Below are 27,671 nucleotides of genomic sequence, written 5' to 3' on the forward strand. Positions count from 1 at the left end.
TCGATTTAACCACATGAGAATTGTTCGATTACAAATCTAAAATTGTGGAGCACAGAGCCATATCAAGAAAAAAATATGTCTTTGTTCCAGGTTCACTATACCTGGAATTTTCAAATTGCACCTTGTAAAAGAAGTGAAATTGCCCACTGTCTCCACTCTGCTTCTCCTCTGGAAATACAGCAGGCAAATGTTTATTCACATTGTGAACAATGTAACGTTCTCACACCTGCCCATGATCAACTTTTCTGTGGATGGTTATCCTTAATATTTCTGAGCCCCAAGGCCATTTAACCGAAAGACAGCACAGTGCACTTGGTCTGTGTGTAAGCAGTGAAATGTTAGCGATCTGACCCGAGTCCACGCTGTACATACAGTGAAGGGTCTCTGAATGGCAAACAGGAAAGGACTCAGACTGAATGAAAGGCAGTTAGGCTCAATGGACACTAGGTGGAGCCACACACCAATGTGAAACACAAGTTTAAAAACCAGTAAATTAAATTTCAGCAGAGCTTTGCATAGGAATGCGTTTTTCAAAATGTCGTTGTTTAGGAAACAATGAAGAAGCCATAACTAAATAAACCCTGAGTACTCACTTTGGTCAAACAACAGACACTGTAAGTCTCAACTTCATATAAGCCAGTGGTTCCCAAACTAGGACCCGGGGACCCCTGTGTATGCTGGCTGTCCTTTAAACCACCGTTCCAATCCCAGCTTTATTACAAGCTGTTCATTTTTCTTAATAAGTGCTAAGCACAACATCAGAAAGGGAAATTTATTCTTCATGGCATACATAGCTATTTCTGACATAATGTGACTTAAGAGGATAAATAATCCCTCTAAACATGAAAAGCACCTAATTAAGAGAACTTAGCAGCTTGTTAACATTCTGGAATTGTGATTGTGGTTGGAATGTAAACCAGCAGAGACAGGGGGCCCCAGGACTGAGTTTGAGAAGCACTGATGTACACAGTAGCTTTAATTAGATCATGATCACACACTGCTTTCATGAAGACGTTAACATTCAACTGGCAACAGGAGTTTTCCTTACTGTGTGGAAATGCCCAGTGTGATCTTCAGGCTTTCTGTTTGATCCAGCAGGGGTTCTGTCTTCATCCACTGAACTGTGTTTTATCATCAGCCTCAGCTAAGACGAGAGACCAACCAAAAATGTATTTATTTCCTCTGGTTTGTACGTGTGTGTATGTATGTGTGTGTGTGTATGTGCGTGCGTGTATGTGCGCATGTGTGTGTGTGTGTTCGTGGGTGTGTTGGTGTGTGTGCAGGTTTGCGTTTGTATGTATATTTGTATATGATTGTGCATCCCTGTGAATGAATGTGTGCATACATGTCTGCGTGTGTGTGCGTACATGCCTGTGTGTGCATATGCATGTATGCGTGTGTTTGTGTGTGCATGTGTGTGTTTGTGTTTCTGTGTTCTGCGGTAGTACACTGAACAGAGAGGGAGCTCTAGTTCAGTCCCATTTTCCTGTTCAATTCAATTTTATTTGTAAAGCGTTTTTTTACAGAGAACTGTCACAAAGACACTTTACACAGTAGCACACAATATCACCTGTCACCCCTTGGCTGCCTGAGCTGATACCAAGCTGCTCGATTTTTCACCTGGCTAATTTTACCTTTATTCTATGGCTTTCCTATAGGTGTGGGGTCCAGGCTGCTCATTGAATTCATAAACATGACAATTTAATGTTCAGTAATGCAAGCATACACAAACACAAATGCACCAGACCACGATAATACCCTGTGTGTGCTGTACTCTGGCATGACTCCTGCCATTTGTTGTAATAAAATGGTTTTTAAAAATATTTACCTTTATTTCTTTTAACACATTTCTAGTTTTCCCCCGCATGCAATTATGAAGCAGTTTCGCAAGTATATCTCATCAAACAGGACAGACAGAACAATATGCGTCACATTACCACAACCCCGCCCCTGAGCCCTCCACATCAGTCCAACCTGTGGCTCCCCACCTACAGAAATGCGATATTAGAGACATCCCAGAGTCCCTTTCTGTCATCAAGGCTGGAGGGACCTCACAGTGCATGTGAGTAGTTACGGGCGTCACGCTCTCAGAAAACATGGCCCTTTAGCCTTTGTTTTTCTCAGTTTTTTTGTAATTACCTTTTTGAATTATGTTACAGCGACAGCCATGTAAAGTTTCTGTCTAGTTGTACTTCCTTCAGCTGCAATGCAAATAGTTGGTTGTTAGGTTAACATTACACTCATAATCGGGCCTCTGTGCTTTCTTGGTGATGCTGTATCTTTGTATTCCTGAGAGTCACACTGGTGTTCTCCACTGCTGCATGTTGCTTTGGGTAAGAGCCTCTGCAAGGTATTGTAATGGAGTGTAATGTAAATGTGAAAGTCCTGCAGATCCGTATGTCATTGCAGTGTTTTTCCAGCCCCGCCCCCGCTGCTGAAGTGGGCGTGGTCTCTCCGTGCTGAAAGGGGGAGGAGCTGAGCCGGAGCCTGTCACACGGCGTCCCCGTCCTGGCACACGGACATTTGGTGCACCTTGAGGACGGGCAGGGCGTGGGCGTCACCGGGCGGCGGGCAGGGGGCAGCGAGGGGCTCCTCCTGGGCCAGGCAGCACGCCCGCAGCAGGCCCTTACCACACCCGCGCGCCCGAGAGGGGCGGGGGCCCAGGAACACCCCCCAGCGTGTGTAGGACGGGCGCGGCGGGGAGGGGACGGGCTGGGCGGCCCGGGATTTAGGGGGCATGCCGCTGGAGGCAGGAGGGTACCGGCCCTCTGGGTGCAGCTTCGCCGGGCCGGGGGCCTTGCGCTTCAGGCAGCGGGGACGCAGAAGGTTCTGGAAGGCCCTCTTAAACTCCTTGCTGAAGCAGGGGTAGATCATGGGGTTGATGCAGCTGTTGAAGTAGCCCAGCCAGAAAGTGATTTTAAACACAGCATCTGAGGGTCTGATGGACGGGAATATAGCACCTGGAAAAAGATCCACACACACACACACACACACACAAACGCACACACACACATTGTGTGTTATTACTGAGTCATATCTTGTAACATATTGAGTATCTTGAGTCCAGAGCAGCTGCTCATGTCTCTATGCCTATTGGGTGAAGTAACATATTTCAATACAGACACACTTGAACAATTTAGCAGCAGTTGTGCAAACGAGGTGATGGCTTCCCAGCATCAGACACATGCAACTGCGTTTAGTAGCATGTTTATGGCTGTGAGGTCATAATTGAGGCTACTGCCAAGGTGACCTTTTTCAGGACAGGCATATTGAAAACGGTCGTCTTGACTGAAAAGCAATATGTGTGCTTCCGTTCAGTGAATATGTTTCTGAGATGTCCTCAGCACGGGTGTCAAGTGCACTTCTGAAATAACAGCACGCAGTAAAAACGAGTCATTCCACAAACTCCATAAACCACGGAGTGGCGGTCGGCTATTTGATTCCGCGAGTGAGAAGACTCTTTAGAGAAGACTCACTTCTTAGAGGCTGGAGATGAGATGAGATGGGAATTTACAGCCCCACCGCCTGGCTGTCTTAATTCTATTTATGGCTGCATAAACACCAAGAACTATTTGTTTTCAGACTGAATGTATTGGTGGAACAATGCCGGGGCTTTTAATTTACAAAGAGTGCATTCACCGTAGGCTGCGTAATCTCTCCATACACGCAGGGGCTGTCGCCATTTGCATTATTTTATTAGCTTTTGGTTCCTCTCCCAGGGAAAAGTAGGACTAGTCTCCACTGCCAGGACAATGACAAAAATAAAGAAATAATCCAAGCCAAGATAAATATTTCATGCCAGATTTGTGACATTAAAGTCTATATCTCTTGTATTTCTGATCATATATAATTATTAGAAACATTGCATGTTGTCTGAGTGTAGATGGACAGAGTCTAAAGTGATTTTATGAACACACACATTCTTGGGACTGATTTTGCATGCTGTTCAAACCCCTGTTATGGATGAACGGACACACTCTAATTTATTGGTTTTACTCCATGAGCTGCAGTATCCTAGCATGACGTCCTGAGCTACTGTATTTTATGAATTTTATTAACTCTGTTAATGAGTCGTTGCTTGTTATTTTTACACCTTTAATGTTTACACCACAGCTAACAAGAGAAAATACAGAATCCTAACTACACTGACACCAGGAGATAAAATCCTTGTAAGTCTGACACTCCTGCATAAAAGCACTTTTTGGGTTTAAATACTGTATTTCATCATTGTCATCTTTTTATCAAGGGTATCATTTTCTGTTTGAAACACCTGATACCCTGATGAAATATTCAAGAGATCTGCTGAACACTTATTACATCTCTGAACACATTACATCTCTGAACACTTATTGTATCTCTGAAATTATTAGCTTGCCTGAAACGTGGGCAAAGAAATAATGAGTGGTAAAATGGTGAACTGTTCCAACAGAAAGAAGTGCAGTGAGGGCTTTAAGCTTATAAGTCTTAGTGCATTTCTTAAAACAAATGTGTATCCATATATTTATTTATCCCATATCCATTCCATAGCATCCTCAGTCGTTCAATCCTTCAGCCTGGAGCACCCAGGCTTACATTAAGCGTACCTGTTACCCCTACCTACCATCACCCTAAACAGCAAGGGATGGATATCTGTTGGGTACTATCTATCCCGTGGTAGAAACTTTGCTTTAAAACAAAAAAAAAATTTTTATCATTTTTTTGTTCAATGTTGGGTGTGGCAGGCTGGTGCCCACCCTGCACATTAAGTGGGCACACATACACCTGGGTAGAGCTTGACTCGTTGTTTGGGCACACACAATGGGACACACATACACCTGGGTAGAGCTTGACTCGTTGATTGGGCACACACCATGGCACACACACACCTGGGTTGGACTCGACTCCTTGATTGGGTACAAACCATGTGACACACACACCTGGGCTGGGCTGGGCTCGTGATTGGGCACACACAATGGCACACACAGCTGGGTTGAGCTTGATTCGTTGTTTGGGCACACACCATGGCACACACACACCTGAGTTGGGCTCAGCTCGTTGATTGGGCACACACTATGGGACACACACAGCTAGGTTGTGATGGCAGATCAGCCCAGAGCTTAGAGGTGTGCTCACTCGCTATGGTGAGGAAGCTGAGACTGGGAACCCATGCTGAGAGAGCCAGTCTCTCTGAAGACCAAGTACAGAAAGGGTTGAGGATGGAGATACTGGACTGTAGGGGCTTGCCCCTGTTGGGTTGTAGATGGCGATACTGAACTGTAGAGGCGTGCCCCTGTAGGGTTGTAAATGGCGGTACTGGACTGTAGAGGCTTCCCCAGTAGGGTTGTTGATGGCAACAATTGCTGGGACAATCAGGCACAACTGCAGTAAGTTGACTCATCATTGGAACTTAATGCAGCTGGCAGTCTATTAACCGACAGACAAAAGTTCAGCAGTTCAACACAGGTTTGTGAAATACCTGTGTGGACAATGCAAGGTGGGCGGTGGAAGGGAGTTTTAGAAATTTTTGTTCTTTATGGTGGGAAGTAAAAACTGTAATTGGGTTGACAGAAGTGTTCTTACCCTGGGTTGTGTTGAGTGATTTGGTGTTGTGCATCATATTGGTTTTGTATTCAAGGTGGAGACCAGTGAAGGCAGTCTACGAACTGGAGATGGGATTTTGTGGGGGGTTTCAGCCTAAGTTCAGTCTGTGGCATTATGGTTCGGCCACCCCGTGTAATTGTGAAACAGCAGGGCAATGTAATGGTTTTCATATTCATCAAAATGAATGCATGGCTGCATTTACTTGACATACTCTGGGTGACTCAGGACAGAGGTAATGGTGCCCATTCATCAACAGCAGAAAAGGAATCTGTCTTTTCAATATGTTAATTTGTTTCATTTCAAAGGGGAAATGCTTTATTTTTTCAGTTCATGTGATCTTGGTTAGTTTTGAAAGTAATTTGAAAAGGAAGTGTCTATAGCCGCTTTGACACATAAATCATGGGAAATTGCAGCATTTACAGTTCCAAATTTACAGATCCAGCAATCAAGCTGCTCTTGCTCACTCAAGGATGATCTGGCAATTTATCGACTGATGGCTTTCACACATGGTGGTGCCTGTAGGGTTATCGTGTAGACTTGCCTGGTGAGGAATGATAGCCAAAGAGGCTAGCTAATGGTAAATGACCGTTGCTAATATAGAAAAAGTGAATCATAAAGGCTAACACCCTGCCACACAGTACAGCAATAATGCTATCCTAAAGCATGTAGGTTGGGGGGTGAAACTTACGTTTGTTATTTTTTTTCATTAACGCTTTGATACATTTAAAAAAAAAAAAACAATTTAACCATTTCATTATTTTAAATACATAACGATACATAAGTCTGATTTTTCCCTTTGTAACTGTAATAATCAGTTGAAAATTTTATATCCGTATAAGCCTTTCTTGTAGGAAAACTCCACTTTCATTTCAGAAATTCCTGCTTCCCATTATTAGATGGCCAAGTACTACATGTGTACAAGAACTGAAACTGTAAAGACATTTTTCCCTTTTTCTGTAACAGTTAGGCCAAATATTGAACATATGGCCACAAACAAGACTGATGTCTTTATCTAGGCTATATTCTTCCTATACACATACTCTATACTCCACAATAATGCTATGGGTTTAAGAAAGATCTGAACACTGAATTCTGACCCAAAGCCATTCCTTAAAAAAGAAACCATAAACTTATAAGGCTGCTCCTGACTACTGTGTCCCACTATCTGCTCTGCATTCAACGATGGTTCCACCTTTTTCTTTAAACCATGCTTTCTCGGCCACTCCACTAATTTAACAGGGATGGCACTTCACAGAGAGCTCCAGTGTCCTTTCAAGGAGTTTCTGCTTTGACAGAATTAATGACATAAATCTGCCTGTGAATCTTAAGTGCATCATCAGACGCTTGCTGTGCTTGAGCCCAAGCATTAGCTGCAAGCCTTCTGAGACCCAGGAAGCATCAGACTACTCCCTGGGTCATCTAAAGTATGGGGACGCTTAACGGACTGTAAAAAGTCATTAGTAAGCATCACAAACCCTCTCTTTATGTGGTGCCTGCTGACAGCTCAGAAACAGCCTACAAAAACAGCCTGCAAACAGCCTGCAAAAACAGCCTGCACATACAGCCTGCACAAACAGCCCGTCCAAACAGCCTGCACATACAGCCTGCACAAACAGCCCGTCCAAACAGCCTGCACATACAGCCTGCACAAACAGCCCGTCCAAACAGCCTGCACGAACAGCCTGTCCAAAAAGCCTGTCTAAACAGCCTGCACAAACAGCCTGCACAAACAGCCTGTCCAAACAACCTGCACAAACAGCCCGTCCAAACAGCCTGCACAAACAGCCCGTCCAAACAGCCTGCACATACAGCCTGCACAAACAGCCCGTCCAAACAGCCTGCACATACAGCCTGCACAAACAGCCCGTCCAAACAGCCTGCACAAACAGCCTGTCCAAAAAGCCTGTCTAAACAGCCTGCACAAACAGCCTGCACAAACAGCCTGTCCAAACAGCCTGCACAAACAGCCTGTCCAAACAGCCTGCACATACAACCTGCACATCCAGCCTGCAACCAGCCTGCACAACCAGCCTGCACAAACTGCCTGGAAACAGCCTGCACAACCAGCCTGCACATACAGCATGTCCAAACAGCCTGCAAAAATAGCCTGCACAAACAGCCTGCACAAACAGCCCGTCCAAACAGCCTGCACAAACAGCCTGTCCGAACAGCCTGCACAAACATCCTGTCCAAAAAGCCTGTCTAAACAGCCTGCACAAACAGCCTGCACAAACAGCCTGTCCAAACAACCTGCACAAACAGCCTGCACAAACAGCCTGCACAAACAGCCTATCCAAACAGCCTGCACAAACAGCCTGTTAAAACAGCCTGCACAAACAGCCTGTTAAAACAGCCAGCACAAACAGCCTGTCCAAACAGCCGGTCTGAACAGCTTGCCCAAACAGCCTGCACAAACCACCTGTCCAAACAGCCTGCCCAAACAGCCCATCCAAACAGCCTGCACAAACCGCCTGTCCAAACAGCCTGCACAAACAGCCCATCCAAACAGCCCATCCAAACAGCCTGCAGCAGACAGAGCCCTGGGCTGTGCAGCCAGCAGAGGAAGAGGAAGGCTACACACATAACACCGCCTGGAGCATTTCCACCTCTTTAAACCCTCCCATCTGGACAGCAAGGCTGTTTCAATCAGAGATAAGGACTGCTTCAACTGGGCGCTTAATGAAGAGAAGGTTTGGGTCACTTCTCTTTCAGTTAAGCAATTTTATTGAAATTCTGTTTATGAACTGTTAAAATGTCCATAACATGGGGGTTTTAATCCCTTATAGCCCCAATTAGATGAACATCTAAAAATAGCATTCTCGTAGCCCTATCCCTCCTGCCTCATAGTGGAATGGACGCCGGCATCCACAGAATGATAATAAAGCAAATATCCACAATTTATTAAAATATGGCCCACAAACACGCAAATTTGAGGTCAGCGCCTGCAACAGACTCCTTTCTGGCCAACAATGCCACTCGTTCCCTTATCAGCACTCAGGCCAATCAATGGAAGTAAAATAAATGGAGCCTCCCCATCCCCAAGCTCTTATTACACAGTAACCCAAATCATAAAACTTTTCTTGGTTACCTGGTCTCGTTTTCTTTTTATTTTTTGTATTAGAAAATTGTATACCCTTTTTAAAATGTCTATATGTATGTGAATTGCTTTAACTTTCAGAACATACAATACTGGCTCCTTTGTCTATTTACATGTGTCTGTAATCCACAATGCCTCTGCTTGTATTCAAACTAATGATGTCAGCTAGGTCAGGCGCCATTTTCAACTCAAACTGACAAGAATCCATTTAGAACATGGCTGGTTTATCTGACTACCCCATACTCTTTTTAGTACAGTAGTATATTGTATAGCAGATGTTTGCTTATCTGAACAGCGATAGGTTTACTTTTAAGTCAATGAAATTACAGAACCAATTAAACAAGACTGTAGAATCTCAAATGAGGGGCAGTCAAGGGATCAGCCCCAGCATACCTTCACAAGATATTCAAACCCTACATGCCAGCCAGATCCCTCCGTTCTGCTACCTCAGGACGCCTAGCACCTCCCCCTCTTCGCACCTGCACTTCCAGAACACGTCTCCTGTCTGTTCTGGCCCCACGATGGTGGAATGACCTCCCTGTGGAGGTCAGAACAGCTGAGACTGTGACCCATTTCAAACGACGACTGAAGACCCACCTCTTCAGGCTGCACCTCTCCCCATCCCTCCCTTCCCCCCTGTAAATGACTAAACTTAGGGTTGTAACTAGGCAGCTGTTTCATAGGTGACTTAGTTGATGCGCCTGTCTTAACGACTACTTGTATTTTTATTTATTTTTATTTTTCCATAGATTGCATTGTTGCCGTTCTCGTTGTTAGTGTTAATCAGTTTAACCATCAGGGTCCAAGTTGAACTATGCGGTTGTTCCCTGTACTTGGACCGGTACTTCTCTCTAGGGGTTTCGTCATACTTGTTCCTGGTTATGGTTATACACTTTGTTGTACGTCGCTCTGGATAAGAGCGTCTGCCAAATGCCTGTAATGTAAATGTAATGTAAAAATGAGCCCTCATTGGTGTCAATGGGTCCAGCCATTCCCAAATAATGTACTTGTGTACTGCCAGTGGGGCTCTGCGTCATGAAGACTGTGCTGACAGTGAGCGAATGCACACAGCTGAAAATCCAGCTAGTTCTCCTATCAACTTGCCGTTGTACTATAAATTGTATTTATAATTATTAAAAGGTTTTAAACTGTGACAGAAGTATTTAAATAGCGGATCTCAATTAGAGGAGTCATTTTCATGTTTATAACACAGAGGTTTACTCAAAGGTGGGGTCAGCAAGACCTAGCAAGTTTGGATAGTAGTTTAACTAGTTGCTTGTGTTTTTTGTTGGTAAGCAAATAGAACAGACATTTTCTCTAAATGTTTATGATTTCACATCGGATAATTTCCCATTGATTAGCATGTTTGGAATGTGAACAACACACTTGCAGATGCAAGCTACAATCTGCCGCCGCTGCTGCCAGTCAGTGCGCTTACATGCACAGTTGAAATCGATTTATATTTTAGCTTGATTAGGCCAAAGATGAGATTCAATTGGATTATTGTCATTGTCCCAATATACATGACTCGGAGAGAATCGAATTATTGACCGCGGTGTGTCTGACGAAGGCTTCTTATAAATTCTGCTTCCTCCAATTTTGTCACAACTTTTTTGAATAGTTCGCCATTCCGTGTTTTTCCTCCATCCATGTATTTTATGATATTTAACTCCTTTAGTTGCGATAGCATGAAGTTGGTCTCCTCATCCGTCCAGAAATGTTTTTTTTTCCGCCATGATACTAGGGAGGGCAAAACGGAGCTTTAGAATGTTGCCAACAGTGTATGCGCGTGAGCTCGACAACACATTTCTCACAGAAAAGGTTGTTTGTTGCCTTTTTTTTTGTTCATTACAGTGGGGATAGAACTGACAATAATTAAGTGGTACTGTGCGGTTAGCCTTTACTGATCGCCGTACAAGGTTAATGTGAAGTAGCTAGCACAATCGGACAACACTAACCCATAAAAATGTACTTTGAATTGCTCAATTGAACGGTAAATGTGAAAAACATTCGATTATAGTCAACGGCACTGAAAGTTTCTGTCACACCCTCAATAAACGGCAAAAGTCCCAGGAGAAGATTGAATTAAATCTTTTAAAGTTATATATTTTCTGAAACGTTATCAATTCTGCTTGGCAACCGTTGCTATGTAAGTTACGGAACATGCGCAGAACGCCTAGGCGTATTGGCCTTTTGAAGCGTATACATGCCGTAGTAAATCGACCCCCAGCCGCATTATCTAGGTAGCCTATGTTAGTCCGACTATGAAAAAATCGACTTCGTACGATTTCAGTCGGACTACAATGTTTACATGATTTTTAAAAGTCCAGTTTTAGCCAGACTAAGACAATAAATCCACTTTTTCAAACATCATGTAAACCCACTTATTGTTACAAACCGTATCTCTCTTTTTAGCCGCTTTTCCACCGCATGGTACCGGCTCGACTCGACCCGACTCTACTCGCTGTTGGTACCAGGTACTTCATTTCCCACCGCAGATAGAACCCCCGTGATTTGTGATTTTCAGTTATGAAAATTTGTTTTTGGGGTGTAGATTATGTGTACAAAACATCATACAAAATGTGCAATTTGGAGAGGTTTTGGCACATACTGAGAAAATATCACTACTTTTAGTTATCTACACAACTTTTTTTGGAGTGGTGCGAAAGAGGATGGGGATAGAAAGAGAGAATGGGTAAAAAAAAGAGTTCCGGAGGGTAGCACCGTAAATGAAATTTGCCTCTGGAATTGGAATATACGCACAATCCTCCAATTTTGAGAGGTTTGGTGCCCTTTAAAGAGGTTTTGGGGACATTTGGGCCCACCTTTGGGAAAACGCATATCAGATTTTACTGCTGTGTTCAATCCCCTCCAAACTTTTATCCTGGTGCTATATACACCCTGCTGTATGATTGGAAAAATAAATCTGGTTTATCAGAAGTATATACAGTATAATCACTATAGGACCAAGAAAATACAAAACACTTTTTGGATTATTTGATATTTTTCAGAATAAATATGTAAATAAAATATGTTCACAGAGTGAGACTCCCATAGGATCAGGGGATTTGGACATTTTGGTACAAATGTGCTCTTTATGTCAAGCTGTGAACCATGCCTGTACTGTATATAATTTTGAAGATAACAGGGTTTATTTAAGACTAGGTAATCTTATAGAAAGCCCCAGGTTTTACATGGGCTTTAAGGGGTTCATTAATAAGAAAGAATTAATTAATTAAATTATCTTTTCCTTAGCTGACTGAATTGAAACAAATTTGACCATGACCCTGTTACAGTATTTACATAATGCAATACAGTGCTACAGGCTACATAATGCTGTGCAGTACTGCAGGCTAAATGCATGTTTGTATGTCCTTTACAGAATAATAATTTTTCATACAATATGATTAGAGAAAAGGTGGACACTGATTCTCTAGAGCAGGGGTGTCCAGTCTCATCCAAAAAGGGTCCATGTGGATGCAGGTTTATGTTCTAGCCCAACACTAACACACCTGATTCTACTTATCCTAGGTCTTGGATTAAAGATCATGATTATTTTGTCAAATCTGTTGTCGTAGCGCAGGGCTAAAGCTAAAATCTGCATCCACAATGGCCATTTTCAGATAAGATTTGGCACCCCTGCCCTACAGTAACCTGGCAGATAAGATTGGGCACCCCTGCTCTACAGTAACCTGATGTTCACCTTCTGTAACACTTCCTCCTTCCTTACTCTAGCTCGGCCTTTCCAGTGCTGTGGTTTACAGTTTTCAAATAGTCCTGAAGAGGTGCCCGAGGAAACTTCTACTTCAGCCAGTATTGTACTTTGGTCATGCTATCCTGCTAATGAGTACATTTCAACAGCAGAGGGACAGAACTCTAGGATTACAGCATGATGACAACGGCCCAGGAGTTCAAAAGTGATCTGATCAGATTTTGACTATCGGATTGGATTAAATCCTGCAAATGGGTAGTTCAAAACCAAAAAACCTGTCACATTTACAGTGGCCTCTAGCCTACCTCTCAGAACAGTGCATTCAGCCAAATAATAAGTTTATCAAAATACAAGCCTGTTTTGCTTTAATGTTTACAAACAAACCTTTTATGGCTTTTAAATCAAATACAAAAATGTTAGCACTTACAAACTGCTATTCTTTGTATCAAGAGCTGTCAGAGCTAAAAGATAGTTTTAGATGTAAAAAAAAAAAGAAAAGAAAAGGTTGTTCACATTTGTAGGGCCATAAAAATTGACACTCAAAAAGTAACATATTGCACCTTGAAAGCCCCCTGAATATTATGTATAATTTGAAGGTTAGAAAATCGTGATCTTTCTCAGTAATGTTCCAGTGCTTTAAAGCACTGATAATCAGGATCTGGTAACCTTGAACAGTCTGGATCAGGGTGATCCTATCCTGAATTGCTTTGAAATACCAGGACAAAATCTGGCTGAGCTTCCTGATTCTGGATCACAAAATATGGGATTTCAAAATCCGATTGGATCTGATTGAGATAAAAAGTTTTGAACTCCTGGGCCAACAAGATTAAAGAGAGGAATCCATTCCTGATACATTTTAAGTAAGATCATGATCAGAGTATGTTTCAGGTAGACTTGACTTGGGTAAACCGCAAGCAATCCTTGGCGTTGCCATGTTTGTATTATGACCGTACAAATCGAATGCATTTGAAACAATGAAGCCTTTATTCTTTTTGTCAATAGTTATCCAGGCGCTTTTACAAACAATTCCACGTGAAGCCAACACAAAAGTTGTGAAGTGAAGAATAGGGAGCTGACCATCTGTGGAGTGTGCAAAAGGAGAGAGGAGGATTGTGGGATGGAACTCACCGATGGGCAGCACCAGGAAGAAGGGGAGCCAGCAGAGCACAAAGCAGCCCACCACTATGCTCAGGGTCTTGGCGGCCTTCTTCTCGTGGGACAGCTTGCGCAGGCGGAGGGTGAAGTGGGCTCGGTTGGACTGGGCCTCCTCGCCGGGGCCCCCCTCCTCCTGGCTAGGGGCCGAATGGCCACGGTGGATCCTGAGCGTCACGCCGTCGGGGTCGGACGGGTCCGTCTTGCAGCCCACCCGGAGCCCCCGCAGCTCGCGACGGGCCACGGCGTACACGCGGCAGTACATGGCCAAGATGACGGCCAGCGGGATGTAGAAGGAGCCCACGGCCGAGAAGATGGTGTAGCCCGGCTCCTGGGTGATCTCGCAGATGGACTCGTCCTCCGGGTCGGGCTCCTTCCAGCCGAAGAGCGGCGCCACGGAGATGACCCCGGAGAAGCCCCACACCGCCACCACTGCCAGCAGCCCCCGGCGGTGCGTCACCATGGCGGGGTAGCGCAGCGGGTAGGTGACGGCGATGCAGCGGTCCACCGAGATGGCGCACAGGCTCATGATGGAGGCGGTGCAGCACAGCACGTCCAGCGCGGCCCAGGCATTGCACAGCACCCGGCCGAACACCCAGCGGCCCAGCATCTCGAAGATGGCGGAGAACGGCACCACCGCCAGGCTCAGCAGCAGGTCGGCCGCCCCTAGGTTAGCCACTAAGTAGTGGGTTGGCGTGCGCAGGTGCCGGTGGCAAGCCACTGAAAGGATCACCAGGATATTGCCCATCACCCCAAAAACAAGAAAGGCAGCCATCACCAGCACCAGCATCACCGCCTTGGTGACATCAAGCTCCGGGGTGGAGGGCTGGGTGCAGTTGAGGCAGTCCTGAGGCAGGGACAAGTTCAAGGTCATGTTCACTCCTGGGGGAACCATCTTGGCTCAAAGGGGGCTGACACGCAAGGCACCGTCCTGGAAGTTCTGCCTGGCTACCCCAGATAACACACTGGGGCCATTTTCTGCTGGAGGGTTGGAGCCAGTGCTCCACAAACAATTCAGACACAACGCTGACAGGAAGGTAAGGAAGGCAAGTATCAGCTATAAGACTTCCAACTTCTCCAATAAAGGAAATTGCAATTCAGATTACAGCAGAGTCACTCCTACAGTGAATCTTACCTCAGACAGACAGTTAATAGAGCACAACAGAAACAGGATCCATTTCACACCTATTGCAATACACATGACAGATTATCTCTGGAGAAACGAGGTTGAGAAGACTACACTAGATGCCTGAAAGGATGTTATTTGCAGTATCAGATTTAAACAGTAGGGGGCAGTCCAGCCAGGAGAGCTCTTAGATAAAACAAACACAGGTATTTCCTGTAGGCAGCTACAGGAAAACCCTCCCTTCCCAGATTTGAGGACAAATGTTCCCCACAAATATTGATAGGTTTCTGTAGCTGTGGAGCAAAGGATGCTGGGACATTTATCAATCTCTATGACCTATCCAACTCATAACAACTCATTCCAGTCCTGATCGATAAAGTTGTATAAAAATAAAAAAGTATGATGGACTTTCAAAAGTTTGGGAGGGGCAGATTGGGTCCTGACCCCTAATTCCTGAGCACCCCTCCCACCCCTGTACCCAAAGAGGAATGGGAGAACACAGCCAGCAGGTCCAGGACCAGGATCAGCAGCTGCCACTGAAACAGACAGAAACAGAGCAGTCAGCCAGGGAGACCAAACCCAGTTTCACACAGAGCAGAGAGACCACATCCAGTTTCACACAGAGCAGAGAGACCACACCCCGTTTCACACAGAGCAGAGAGACCACACAGCAGTTTCACACAGAGCAGAGAGACCACACCCCGTTTCACACAGAGCAGAGAGACCACACCCCGTTTCACACAGAACAGAGAGACCACACCCCGTTTCACACAGAGCAGGCAGACCACACCCCGTTTCACACAGAGCAGAGAGACCACACCCAGTTTCACTCAGAGCAGAGAGACCACACCCCGTTTCACACAGAGCAGAGAGACCACACCCAGTTTCACACAGAGCAGAGAGACCACACCCCGTTTCACACAGAGCAGAGAGACCACACCCCGTTTCACACAGAGCAGAGAGACCACACCCCGTTTCACACAGAGCAGGCAGACCACGCCCCGTTTCACACAGAACAGAGAGACCACACCCAGTTTCACACAGAGCAGAGAGACCACACCCCGTTTCACACAGAGCAGAGAGACCACACCCCGTTTCACACAGAACAGAGAGACCACACCCCGTTTCACACAGAGCAGGCAGACCACACCCCGTTTCACACAGAGCAGGCAGACCACACCCCGTTTCACACAGAGCAGAGAGACCACACCCCGTTTCACACAGAGCAGAGAGACCACACCCCGTTTCACACAGAGTAGAGAGACCACACCCCATTTCACACTGAGCAGAGAGACCACACCCCGTTTCACACAGAGCAGAGAGACCACACCCCATTTCACACAGAGCAGAGACCACACCCCGTTTCACACAGAGCAGAGACCACACCCCGTTTCACACAGAGCAGGCAGACCACACCCCGTTACACACAGAGTAGAGAGACCACACCCCGTTTCACACAGAGCAGAGAGACCACACCAAGTTTCACACAGAGCAGAGAGACCACATCCCGTTTCACACAGAACAGAGAGACCACACCCCGTTTCACACAGAACAGAGAGACCACACCCCGTTTCACACAGAGCAGGCAGACCACACCCCGTTTCACACAGAGCAGAGAGACCACACCCAGTTTCACACAGAGCAGAGAGACCACACCGCATTTCACACAGAGCAGAGAGACCACACCCCATTTCACACAGCGCAGGCAGACCACACCCTGTTTCAAACTTAACCTCCTGTGTAAAACAGTCACACCGCAGTGGATGCATCTATTGCTAGCACCTCATAAACACGTCACTCATCCTCTCATCCCGCCGGTCTAAAAGGATTAGATTTCCGATCTCATAACTTGCATTCACGCAACGAAAAACTAAAAACGGGACCAGAAATCCACTCTTTTACAGTCTGACCTGGCTACACTGAAAGGACGTCCTCTGAAGCGCCATTATTAAAATGCTCTGTGAAGCAGCATTATTAGAGTACTCAGTAAAGCAGCGTTATTAATATACTCAGTAAAGAGGCATTATTAAAGTACTCAGTATAGCAGCATTATTAATGTACTCAGTATAGCAGCATTATTAAAGTACTCAGTATAGTGGAATCATTAAAGTACTCAGTATAGCAGCATTATTAAAGTACTCAGTAAAGCTGAATTACTACAGTGTACAGTATAGCGGCATTATTAATGTACTCAGTATAGCAGCATTATTAAAGTACTCAGTAAAGCAGCGTTATTAATATACTCAGTAAAGAGGCATTATTAAAGTACTCAGTATAGCAGCATTATTAAAGTACTCAGTAAAGCTGCATTACTACAGTGTTCAGTATAGCGGCATTATTAATGTACTCAGTATAGCAGCATTATTAAAGTACTCAGTAAAGCAGCGTTATTAATACGCTCAGTAAAGAGGCATTATTAAAGTACTCAGTAAAGCAGCGTTATTAATATACTCAGTAAAGAGGCATTATTAAAGTACTCAGTATAGCAGCAGTATTAAAGTATTCAGTAAAGTGGCATTATTAAAGTACTCAGTATAGCAACATTATTAATGTACTCAGTAAAGCTGCATTATTACAGTGTTCAGTAAAGTGGCTTTATTAAAGTACTCAGTATAGTGGCATTATTAATGTACTCAGTAAAGCTGCATTATTACAGTGTTCAGTAACTTTATTAAAGTACTCAGTATAGCGGCATTATTAAAGTGCTCAGTAAAGCTGCATTATTACAGTGTTCAGTAAAGTGGCTTTATTAAAGTATTCAGTATAGTGGCAATATTAATGTACTCAGTAAAGCTGCATTATTACAGTGTTCAGTAAAGTGGCTTTATTAAAGTACTCAGTATAGCGGCATTATTAAAGTGCTCAGTTAAGCAACATTATTAAAGTACTCAGTAAAGAGGCATTATTAAAGTACTCAGTATAGTGGCGTTATTAAAATACTCAGTATAGCAGCATTATTAATGTACTCAGTAAAGCTGCATTACTACAGTGTTCAGAATAGCAGCAGTATTAAAGTACTCAGCAAAGCAGGATTATTAATATACTCAGTATAGCGGCAGTATTAAAGTACTCAGTAAAGCTGCATTATTACAGTGTTCAGTATAGTGGCATTATTAAAGTACTCAGTAAAGTGATATTAATAAAGTACTGAGTAAAGCAGCATTATTAAAGTACTCAGTATAGTAGTGTTATTAAAGTTCTCAGTAAAGCAGCATTATTAAAGTACTCAATAAAGTGATATTAATAAAGTACTGAGTAAAGTAGCATTATTAAAGTACACATTATAGCGGCATTATTAAAGTACTCAGTATAGTGGCATTATTAAAGTATTCAGTAAAAGGCATTATTAAAGTACTCAGTAAAGTGATATTAATAAAGTACTGAGTAAAGTAGCATTATTAAAGTACTCAGTAAAGTGATATTAATAAAGTACTGAGTAAAGTAGCATTATTAAAGTACTCAGTATAGCGGCATTATTAAAGTACTCAATAAAGTGATATTAATAAAGTACTGAGTAAAGTAGCATTATTAAAGTACTCAGTAAAGTGATATTAATAAAGTACTGAGTAAAGTAGCATTATTAAAGTACTCAGTATAGCGGCATTATTAAAGTACTCAATAAAGTGATATTAAAAAAGTACTGAGTAAAGGGCATTATTAAAGTACTCAGTAAAGTGATATTAATAAAGTACTGAGTAAAGTAGCATTATTAAAGTACTCAGTATAGCGGCATTATTAAAGTACTCAATAAAGTGATATTAATAAAGTACTGAGTAAAGTAGCATTATTAAAGTACTCAGTATAGAGGCATTATTAAAGTACTCAGTATAGTAGCGTTATTAAAGTTCTCAGTAAAGCAGCATTATTAAAGTACTCAATAAAGTGATATTAATAAAGTACTGAGTAAAGTAGCATTATTAAAGTACTGAGTATAGCGGCATTATTAAAGTACTCAGTATAGTGGCATTATTAAAGTACTCAGTTAAAGGCATTATTAAAGTACTCAGTAAAGTGATATTAATAAAGTACTGAGTAAAGTAGCATTATTAAAGTACTCAGTAAAGTGATATTAATAAAGTACTGAGTAAAGTAGCATTATTAAAGTACTCAGTATAGCGGCATTATTAAAGTACTCAGTATAGTGGCATTATTAAAGTACTCAGTTAAAGGCATTATTAAAGTACTCAGTAAAGTGATATTAATAAAGTACTGAGTAAAGTAGCATTATTAAAGTACTCAGTAAAGTGATATTAATAAAGTACTGAGTAAAGTAGCATTATTAAAGTACTCAGTAAAGTGATATTAATAAAGTACTGAGTAAAGTAGCATTATTAAAGTACTGAGTATAGCGGCATTATTAAAGTACTCAGTATAGTGGCATTATTAAAGTACTCAGTTAAAGGCATTATTAAAGTACTCAATAAAGTGATATTAAAAAAGTACTGAGTAAAGGGCATTATTAAAGTACTCAGTAAAGTGATATTAATAAAGTACTGAGTAAAGTATCATTATTAAAGTACTCAGTAAAGCGGCATTATTAAAGTACTCAGTAAAGCTGCATTATTAAAGTACTCAATAAAGTGATATTAATAAAGTACTGAGTAAAGTAGCATTATTAAAGTACTCAGTAAAGCGGCATTATTAAAGTACTCAGTAAAGCTGCATTATTAAAGTACTCAGTAAAGCAGCATTATTAAAGTACTCAGTATAGCAGCAGTATTAAAGTACTCAGTAAAGCAGCATTATTAATGTACTCAGTATAGCAGCATTATTAATGTACTCAGTAAAGCGGCATTATTAAAGTACTCAGTATAGCAGCATTATTAATGTACTCAGTATAGAGGCATTATTAAAGTACTCAGTAAAGCGGCATTATTAATGTACTCAGTAAAGCGGCATTATTAAAGTACTCAGTATAGCTGCATTATTAAAGTACTCAGTAAAGCAGCATTATTAATGTACTCAGTAAAGCGGCATTATTAAAGTACTCAGTATAGCAGCATTATTAAAGTACTCAGTAAAGCAGCATTATTAATGTACTCAGTAAAGCAGCATTATTAATGTACTCAGTAAAGCGGCATTATTAATGTACTCAGTAAAGCGGCATTATTAAAGTACTCAGTATAGCAGCATTATTAAAGTACTCAGTAAAGCAGCATTATTAATGTACTCAGTAAAGCGGCATTATTAAAGTACTCAGTATAGCTGCATTATTAAAGTACTCAGTATAGCAGCATTATTAATGTACTCAGTATAGAGGCATTATTAAAGTACTCAGAATAGCAGCAGTATTAAAGTACTCAGTATAGCAGCATTATTAATGTACTCAGTAAAGCGGCATTATTAAAGTACTCAGTAAAGCTGCATTATTAAAGTACTCAGTAAAGCAGCATTATTAAAGTACTCAGTATAGCTGCATTATTAAAGTACTCAGTAAAGCGGCATTATTAAAGTACTCAGTAAAGCAACATTATTAATGTACTCAGTAAAGCGGCATTATTAAAGTACTCAGTATAGCAGCATTATTAATGTACTCAGTATAGAGGCATTATTAAAGTACTCAGTATAGCTGCATTATTAAAGTACTCAGTAAAGCAGCATTATTAATGTACTCAGTAAAGCGGCATTATTAAAGTACTCAGTATAGCTGCATTATTAATGTACTCAGTATAGAGGCATTATTAAAGTACTCAGTAAAGGGCATTATTAAAGTACTCAGTATAGTGGAATTATTAAAGTACTCAGTAAAGCAGCATTATTCATGTACTCAGTAAAGTGGCATTATTAAAGTACTCAGTATAGCTGCATTATTAATGTACTCAGTAAAGTGGAATTATTAATGTACTCAGTAAAGCGGCATTATTAATGTACTCAGTATAGAGGCATTATTAAAGTACTCAGTAAAGGGCATTATTAAAGTACTCAGTATAGTGGCATTATTAATGTACTCAGTATAGAGGCATTATTAAAGTACTCAGTAAAGGGCATTATTAAAGTACTCAGTATAGTGGCATTATTAAAGTACTCAGTAAAGCAGCATTATTAAAGTACTCAGTATAGCTGCATTATTAATGTACTCAGTATAGCTGCATTATTAAAGTACTCAGTAAAGCTGCATTATTACAGTGTTCAGTATAGTGGCATTATTAAAGTACTCAGTAAAATGATATTAATAAAGTACTCAGTAAAGCAGCATTATTAAAGTACTCAGTATAGCAGCATTATTAATGTACTCAGTATAGCTGCATTATTAAAGTACTCAATATAGTAGTGTTATTAAAGTTCTCAGTAAAGCAGCATTATTAAAGTACTCAATGAAGTGATATTAATAAAGTACTGAGTAAAGTAGCATTATTAAAGTACTCAGTATAGCGGCATTATTAAAGTACTCAGTAAAGGGAGTTATTAAAGTACTCAGTAAAGTGATATTAATAAAGTACTGAGTAAAGCAGCATTATTAAAGTACTCAATAAAGTGATATTAATAAAGTACTGAGTAAAGCAGCATTATTAAAGTACTCAAAGTGATATTAATAAAGTACTGAGTAAAGTAGCATTATTAAAGTACTCAGTATAGTGGCATTATTAATGTACTCAGTATAGTGGCATTATTAATGTACTCAGTATAGTGGCATTATTAAAGTACTCAGTATAGTGGCATTATTAAAGTACTCAGTAAAGTGATATTATTAAAGTACTCAGTAAAGTGATATTAATAAAGTACTGAGTAAAGCAGCATTATTAAAGTACTCAAAGTGATATTAATAAAGTACTGAGTAAAGCAGCATTCTTAAAGTACTCACTAAAGCAGCATTATTAAAGCACTCAGTAAAGCAGCTCCAGATGTCATTTTAAGTGAGGTGCTCTAGGGATAAACAGACAGCAGCAATAGGGGCAGGAATAAAATACAGAAAGGTCAACATGAACGCAAAAGTTACGTCTTCCCAGGAGACAAATTTTCATGTGTGGCAGCTGTTCAGTATGAACAAAACAGTCCATCTTGCCTTCTGCAGTTTGTTCTAATCAATTCCACTCTGGGTAGCGTTTAAACATTTTTACTACCCCTTCCACCCCCCCACCCCCCACCCCACAAAGTAATAGCGGATGAACCACCTCAATCCCAAACACATTGCAAAAGAGATTAAGACACATGCCCATCTGAGCACTGGGACACAGCTCACAATGAGCGATCTTATCAGTCTAATGATTTGGGAGAGGTTATAGTGGAAGGTGCAGTGGAGAGGCCTGTGTGAATGTGGAAAGGGGGGAAGTAGGAAATTTCACTCCGCAATTTATTTCCACCTGAACAAAAAAGCTGTATGTTGGAATACTGAAATGATGGCAGTTTCAGGAGTGCACAGAATGCACAGAAGGGGCTTTTCTTAAGCACATCTAAGTGCACAGCATCGTATTTCAGAGCCCTGGTACAGTTCCCTCCTGTGGACATGCTTGAATTAAATTAATGAAAATATTAGAAATCAATGGGAGCATGAGGCTGTATGCTCACACAAGTGTTAGCCTGATCCATTAACTCCAAATGCAGCTTCGTTTATAAGTCCTCACAGGCCAGATAGAAAGCCCTTTCAGCTGTCAGTAAGCGCCATTTGCATTTGACATGGCTTTTTATCTCACCTTTTTAAAACAGAACATCTGGAGGTGTTCCTGAAAAGAAAAAGAGAACTCTAGTCCCATGATTCAAAACTGCGTGCCAAAATTCAGACAGCATTGATTAGCGATGAATGACACCCACTCGCCTTACTTGCCATTACCCAGAACTTCTTTGTAAGGATGCTTCCATGCTCAAAATGGAGGGTCAGAAACGCTTGCTGGAAGGTTGAAAATGGGCTCACTGATACGATGAGTATATGAATGTGATTCAGGCAGGGTGTATGAATAATTATTCCAAGTAAAATGGAGCCAGCTTCAAAATCAACAAATCATTCTTAATTATTCTCTCTCTTTCAATGTTATGTCCCTCCCTTTACCTCTCTGTCCCTTGCCTTTTTGCTCTCACTCTCTCAGGTGGTGAAGGACAAAGTGATGGTCATGACCAGCGGCACAACCAGGCTATAAAATAGGCCCACGGTGCCATGGTGCCATCCGTTACTGGCTCACAGAACCAATCAAAAGATTGCTTACTGCCTCAGAATTACCAAGCCCATTACTCCACTGTACATTAAAGTGTGGGCTGGGTCTTCAGCTGACTGTGTCCAAGCGTCTGCAGTGATGAGGAGCGTTGGCTTCCTCACACAACGGACAGAGTGCAGTCAGTCAGCGTCCCCTCAGGTTCACAGAGCACAATCATCCTGTCCACTCCCCTGCCACTCAGCCTACCAGAAGTCATTGGTGTGAGATGAGTCTCAGCTCTATGGGTGAATCAGAAGAGTGAATCTGACTGCTCTCTGGGTGAATCAGAAGAGTGAATCTGACTGCTCTCTATGGGTGAATCAGAAGAGTGAATCTGACTGCTCTCTATGGGTGAATCAGAAGAGTGAATCTGACTGCTCTCTATGGGTGAATCAGAAGAGTGAATCTGACTGCTCTTTATGGGTGAATCAGAAGAGTGAATCTGACTGCTCTCTATGGGTGAATCAGAAGAGTGAATCTGACTACTCTCTGGGTGAATCAGAAGAGTGAATCTGACTGCTCTCTCTGGGTGAATCAGAAGAGTTAATCTGACTGCTCTCTCTGGGTGAATCAGAAGAGTGAATCTGACTGCTCTTTATTGGTGTATGTTCAGTTATATTCAGATCAGGTGAATTGACTTAGCCAGTAAAGAAATTTCCAGTTTTTGGCTTTGAAAAACCTTGCTGCTTGTTGCTTTCACTGTATGTTTGGTATCATTGTCTTGCTGTAGGATGAAGCACCATCCAATGAGTTTGGAGGCATTTGCTTGAACTTAAGCAGATAAGATGCTTCTATACACTTCAGAATTCGTTCTGCTGCTGTTATCCACCGTTACATCATCATTGAAGAACAGTGAGCCAGTACCTGTGGCAGCCATACATGCCCCAACCATAACACCCCCACCACCATGTTTCAGACTTTGGAAGCTCTCTTATGCCTGTACCAAGGAAGCAATTGACTAATCTGAAACACCATTTGTCCCAAACATTATAGTCCCCTGAAATGGAGGGGGGGGGGGGGAGGGGGGGGGGGCTATGTATAAAAAGTGCTGTAATTTCTATCATGGATAAACCAAAATGTGTAGATAAAACACTTTAATAAAAGAGAGTCTGCAATTTATGTGAATTGTTTGATTTAAAATAAAAAATTGTGGACTACAGAACCAAATCAAGAAGAAATATTTATTTGTGCCAAACATTATGTCAATCAATATGTATGCAAATACCAAGAATTAAAATCTATCTGTTTGTCTCATATTTATCTTTTGATTTAAAATCCTTATGTATACAGCAAAAATTCCAAATGTCATTCTATTGTTCCCATGCTTTTTCAGGGCACTCTCTCTCTCTCTCTCACACACACACACACAACACACTCTCTCTCTCGTTCTCTCTCACACACACACACTCTGTCTTAATAAAAGAGTCTCTCTTTCTTTCTGAGGATCGCATGGTCTTGTTGATTCATATTGATTGCCAGTGCCCATTTCTGACAGTAATGGAATATATGATGTAATCTGTCTCTATCTCTGTCATGACATTAACCCCAATGACCCCCCAACCCTTAGACGGATGGAGAAGCATCACATGGAGCAGTCAGCTGAAAGATTAATTAAAAAAACAATTTATAGAAAATTCCAGCAAATGGTGCTTTGCGTCTTGCCCATCTCAAGAAAAACGAATCGGCTGGTGTTTCGGCTGACATTTAGATGAGGTCAAAGGTCGTGATGGGGGACGGCAGCCTCGCTTTATCTAAAACAACTTTATGTTGCCTCTTGCCCTGAAAAGGTGAAGCAGACGCAAAGGCCTTCAGTCAGGAGGGCTGGTAGAGAGCGGTGTGTGGCAGCGAACATGAACTTTAATTTATTTCCCTTTAATCAACAGGCCTCTCACCAGGGAAATCAAAGAGCTGGATTGTGTTGTCACTCAGATGTATGGTAGATCAATAAATGGATAGGTGATGTAGATGGACATTTTTGTGGGGAATTGGGCCAAAACACCAAGATTAACATCCCTATTCTTTCAAAAACTGTCTGTGGATCTTTAATGTTCCCTGTACTTGGACCGGTACTTCTCTCTAGGGGTTTCGTCATACTTGTTCCTGGTTATGGTTATACACTTTGTTGTACGTCGCTCTGGATAAGAGCGTCTGCCAAATGCCTGTAATGTAATGTAATGTAATGGCCACAGTGAACCATGACCTGAGTTTAACTTCTCATGTGAAGTTCGGCAGCTTCTACAGTACATTGCTCCTGTCCCAGAGCTAACCCAGCATCAGCAGGTTTACATTAAAGGGCAGTGCAGGTGCTGTGAGGTGGTGGCACCTCTCACTCATTGGCTCCTTGAGTTAATTGTCCCTGATGAGGGGCAGGTGTGGGAGTCCTATATCTAACCCCTGGTTTCCGGGGTTCAGCGCAGATTTAGTGTTAGATGTAGAGAGAGCTTCCTCCTGTATCGTGCTCTAGGTGTGTAGGGGTGTAAGAATTCGCCTAAGTTACCGCATCGATCCTATCTGCAGGATTTGGCCACCATTTAGTTTCTTCTCTGAGCTGATTCACTCTTAGCGCTGTGGAGGACATTTTGCCCTCGTCTCTTTAGTTTACCTTTTCCGACCCATCTGGCTGCGAGTGTCAATTTCTTTAGTAGGTTACTCCACTCTGTTTTCCTATTGGGTTTTTACTTTCTAGGTAGCTATGCTGCGGCGATGTTTAGTTTTTAGTTTTCTGAGTCCACTGACAGAAGATTCAGTGAGTAGAGGGAGCGATTATTTAGAGCTCTTTATTTGGTGTTTCCCGTCTTTTTCGCACTTGGTGATTTTTGTGTTTACCCCTCGGGGTTAACTTTTAGATCCCCTCGGTCCGCAATTGCGTCCCACCCCCCACTACCGTGACAGCCGCTGGCGTTTTCTGGTAGCTGGGTCTATCAGCAGGTTTACATTAAAGGTCGGTGCAGCCGCTGGTGTTTTCGGGTAGCTGGGGACAAGATTTTATCCGCTACCTCTGGATTCATTTCCTTCTCTTTTCCGCCCGTCCGTCACATCACCCAAGCGCTCGCCGCTGGGGGAAGCACACCTGTGCGCTCCTGCGTTGGCATTAGACATGCCGCTGAGAAATGCGCAGTGCCGCATGATAAACTGCCAGGCCGCTGAGGCTGGCAGCCTGTGTCTCTGCCGTGACCAGCTGATTAGGAGACTTCCCAGCGCCAACACGGCGTTGGCTCTTCAGTTCCTACCAAAGGGCTCGTGACAGAGCGGACAGCTGCTCACTGTTGACCAGAGCTTCTCTGCCCTTCCTCTTCCTGTTGTTTTTAAATCATTTTACCTGCCTTGCTTCTTTAAATTCACTGTTGAGTTGGTCTTATATACGCACTGAGTTTAACCTCATCATTGCGTTGGTCTTATATACACACTGAGTCGTTGCATTGGTCTTATATACGCACTGAGTTTAAACTCATTGTTGCATTGGTCTTATATACACACTGAATTTAACCTCATCAGTGCGTTGGTCTTATATACACACTGAGTTTAAACTCATTGTTGCGTTGGTCTTATATACACACTGAGTTTAAACTCATTGTTGCGTTGGTCTTATATACACACTGAGTTTAAACTCATTGTTGTGTTGGTCTTATATACACACTGAGTTTAACCTCATCGTTGTATTGGTCTTATATACACACTGAGTTTAAACTCATTGTTGCGTTGGTCTTATATATGCACTGAGTTACAGTAACAGGTTCCAGAGATTGTGGAAGTAGAAAGTTGTGGGGCTCTGGTGAGAGCACCAAGTCAGGGGTTTGGATCCATAGCTACAGTGATAGCACCGAGTCAGGGGTTTGAATCCATAGCTACAGTGATAGCACCGTGTCAGGGGTTGAATCCATAGCTATGGTGAGAGCATCGAGTCAGGGGTTTGAATCCATAGCTACGGTGAAAGCACCAGGTCAGGGGTTTGAATCTGTAGTTACGGTGAGAGCACCAGGTCAGGGGTTTGAATCCATAGCTACGGTGATAGCACCGAGTCAGGGGTTTGAATCCGCAAATGCAAAGCTTGCAAAGCCATAGGACTGAAATTAAAGAGCAGTCATACTGTTTAAATGAAAAGGGGGTCAGATTCTTCTCTGCTTGTCTTCTGGATCTGGGCTGTCCAATATGGAAACACTGCACTAGTGCTTTTGCTGCAGTAGCACCCAAAGTGTTACCATGCCTTACCAAGATTAAACAATTTTTGATTGATGCATGCCCTCATTCATTGACAACATTTCTTACATATCCTCCATTTATACGGCTGGGTCTGAACTCCTCTGTCCAGGCTTTAAATGGAAAACCCTGACAGAAGGACTGTCCTTTGCACGGATCTTTGCATTCTGAATCAGTATCGTCATCAGTTCCCATGACCTGGTAAATGGTGAATTTGGTGTTGTTTTCACAGCAATATAAACAAACAAAAAAAATTTTAAGAAGCTAATCTGGAAATTCTCAGATAACCGAACAAACTATGAACTTGCACAAGAACTGCTTTGTGAATGTACAACATAATCAGGAACAAAACCTCTTATTTTGTGGCAAGGCCGAGTGTAAGCCAAAAATGGATTCGAACTGGAAAAAAAACCCCATAGGTAAATAAAATTCTGGTGCTTAACTTATTAAATTTAGATGAGTCACTTGAATGCATCCATTACATGAAACATGAGAAATGAAAAATGATAGTCACATAATTCTAAAAGCAGACCACAATTTCCACATCCAAAATAAATGAATAGGAAAAAAACGTTAATGTAAAATAGTGTATTATTATTCGAAGTAAAACCAGAGGTATTTTTTTAAATAAGAGTAGATAATAAATCAAAGTGCTGCATCTTAAATACATTTTCTTATTTT

The 27,671-nt window shown here is 42.1% G+C and overlaps 1 protein-coding gene across 1 annotated transcript; it reads right to left on the minus strand.

Moving 5' to 3' along the window:
• Window positions 1-1,490: 1,490 nt before the first annotated feature.
• Window positions 1,491-15,192, minus strand: LOC118212898 (alpha-1A adrenergic receptor-like). Its single transcript, XM_035391367.1, has 2 exons — window positions 13,518-15,192; window positions 1,491-2,960 (listed from the first exon to the last, which is right to left on the minus strand). The coding sequence occupies exons 1-2, from the start codon at window positions 14,434-14,436 to the stop codon at window positions 2,491-2,493; spliced, it is 1,389 nt and encodes a 462-aa protein (XP_035247258.1). The 5' UTR covers window positions 14,437-15,192; the 3' UTR covers window positions 1,491-2,490.
• Between the last annotated feature and the right edge of the window lie 12,479 nt (window positions 15,193-27,671).

The sequence above is a fragment of the Anguilla anguilla genome, chromosome 14 (assembly GCF_013347855.1).
Source record: "Anguilla anguilla isolate fAngAng1 chromosome 14, fAngAng1.pri, whole genome shotgun sequence".
Classification (NCBI taxonomy): domain Eukaryota; kingdom Metazoa; phylum Chordata; class Actinopteri; order Anguilliformes; family Anguillidae; genus Anguilla; species Anguilla anguilla.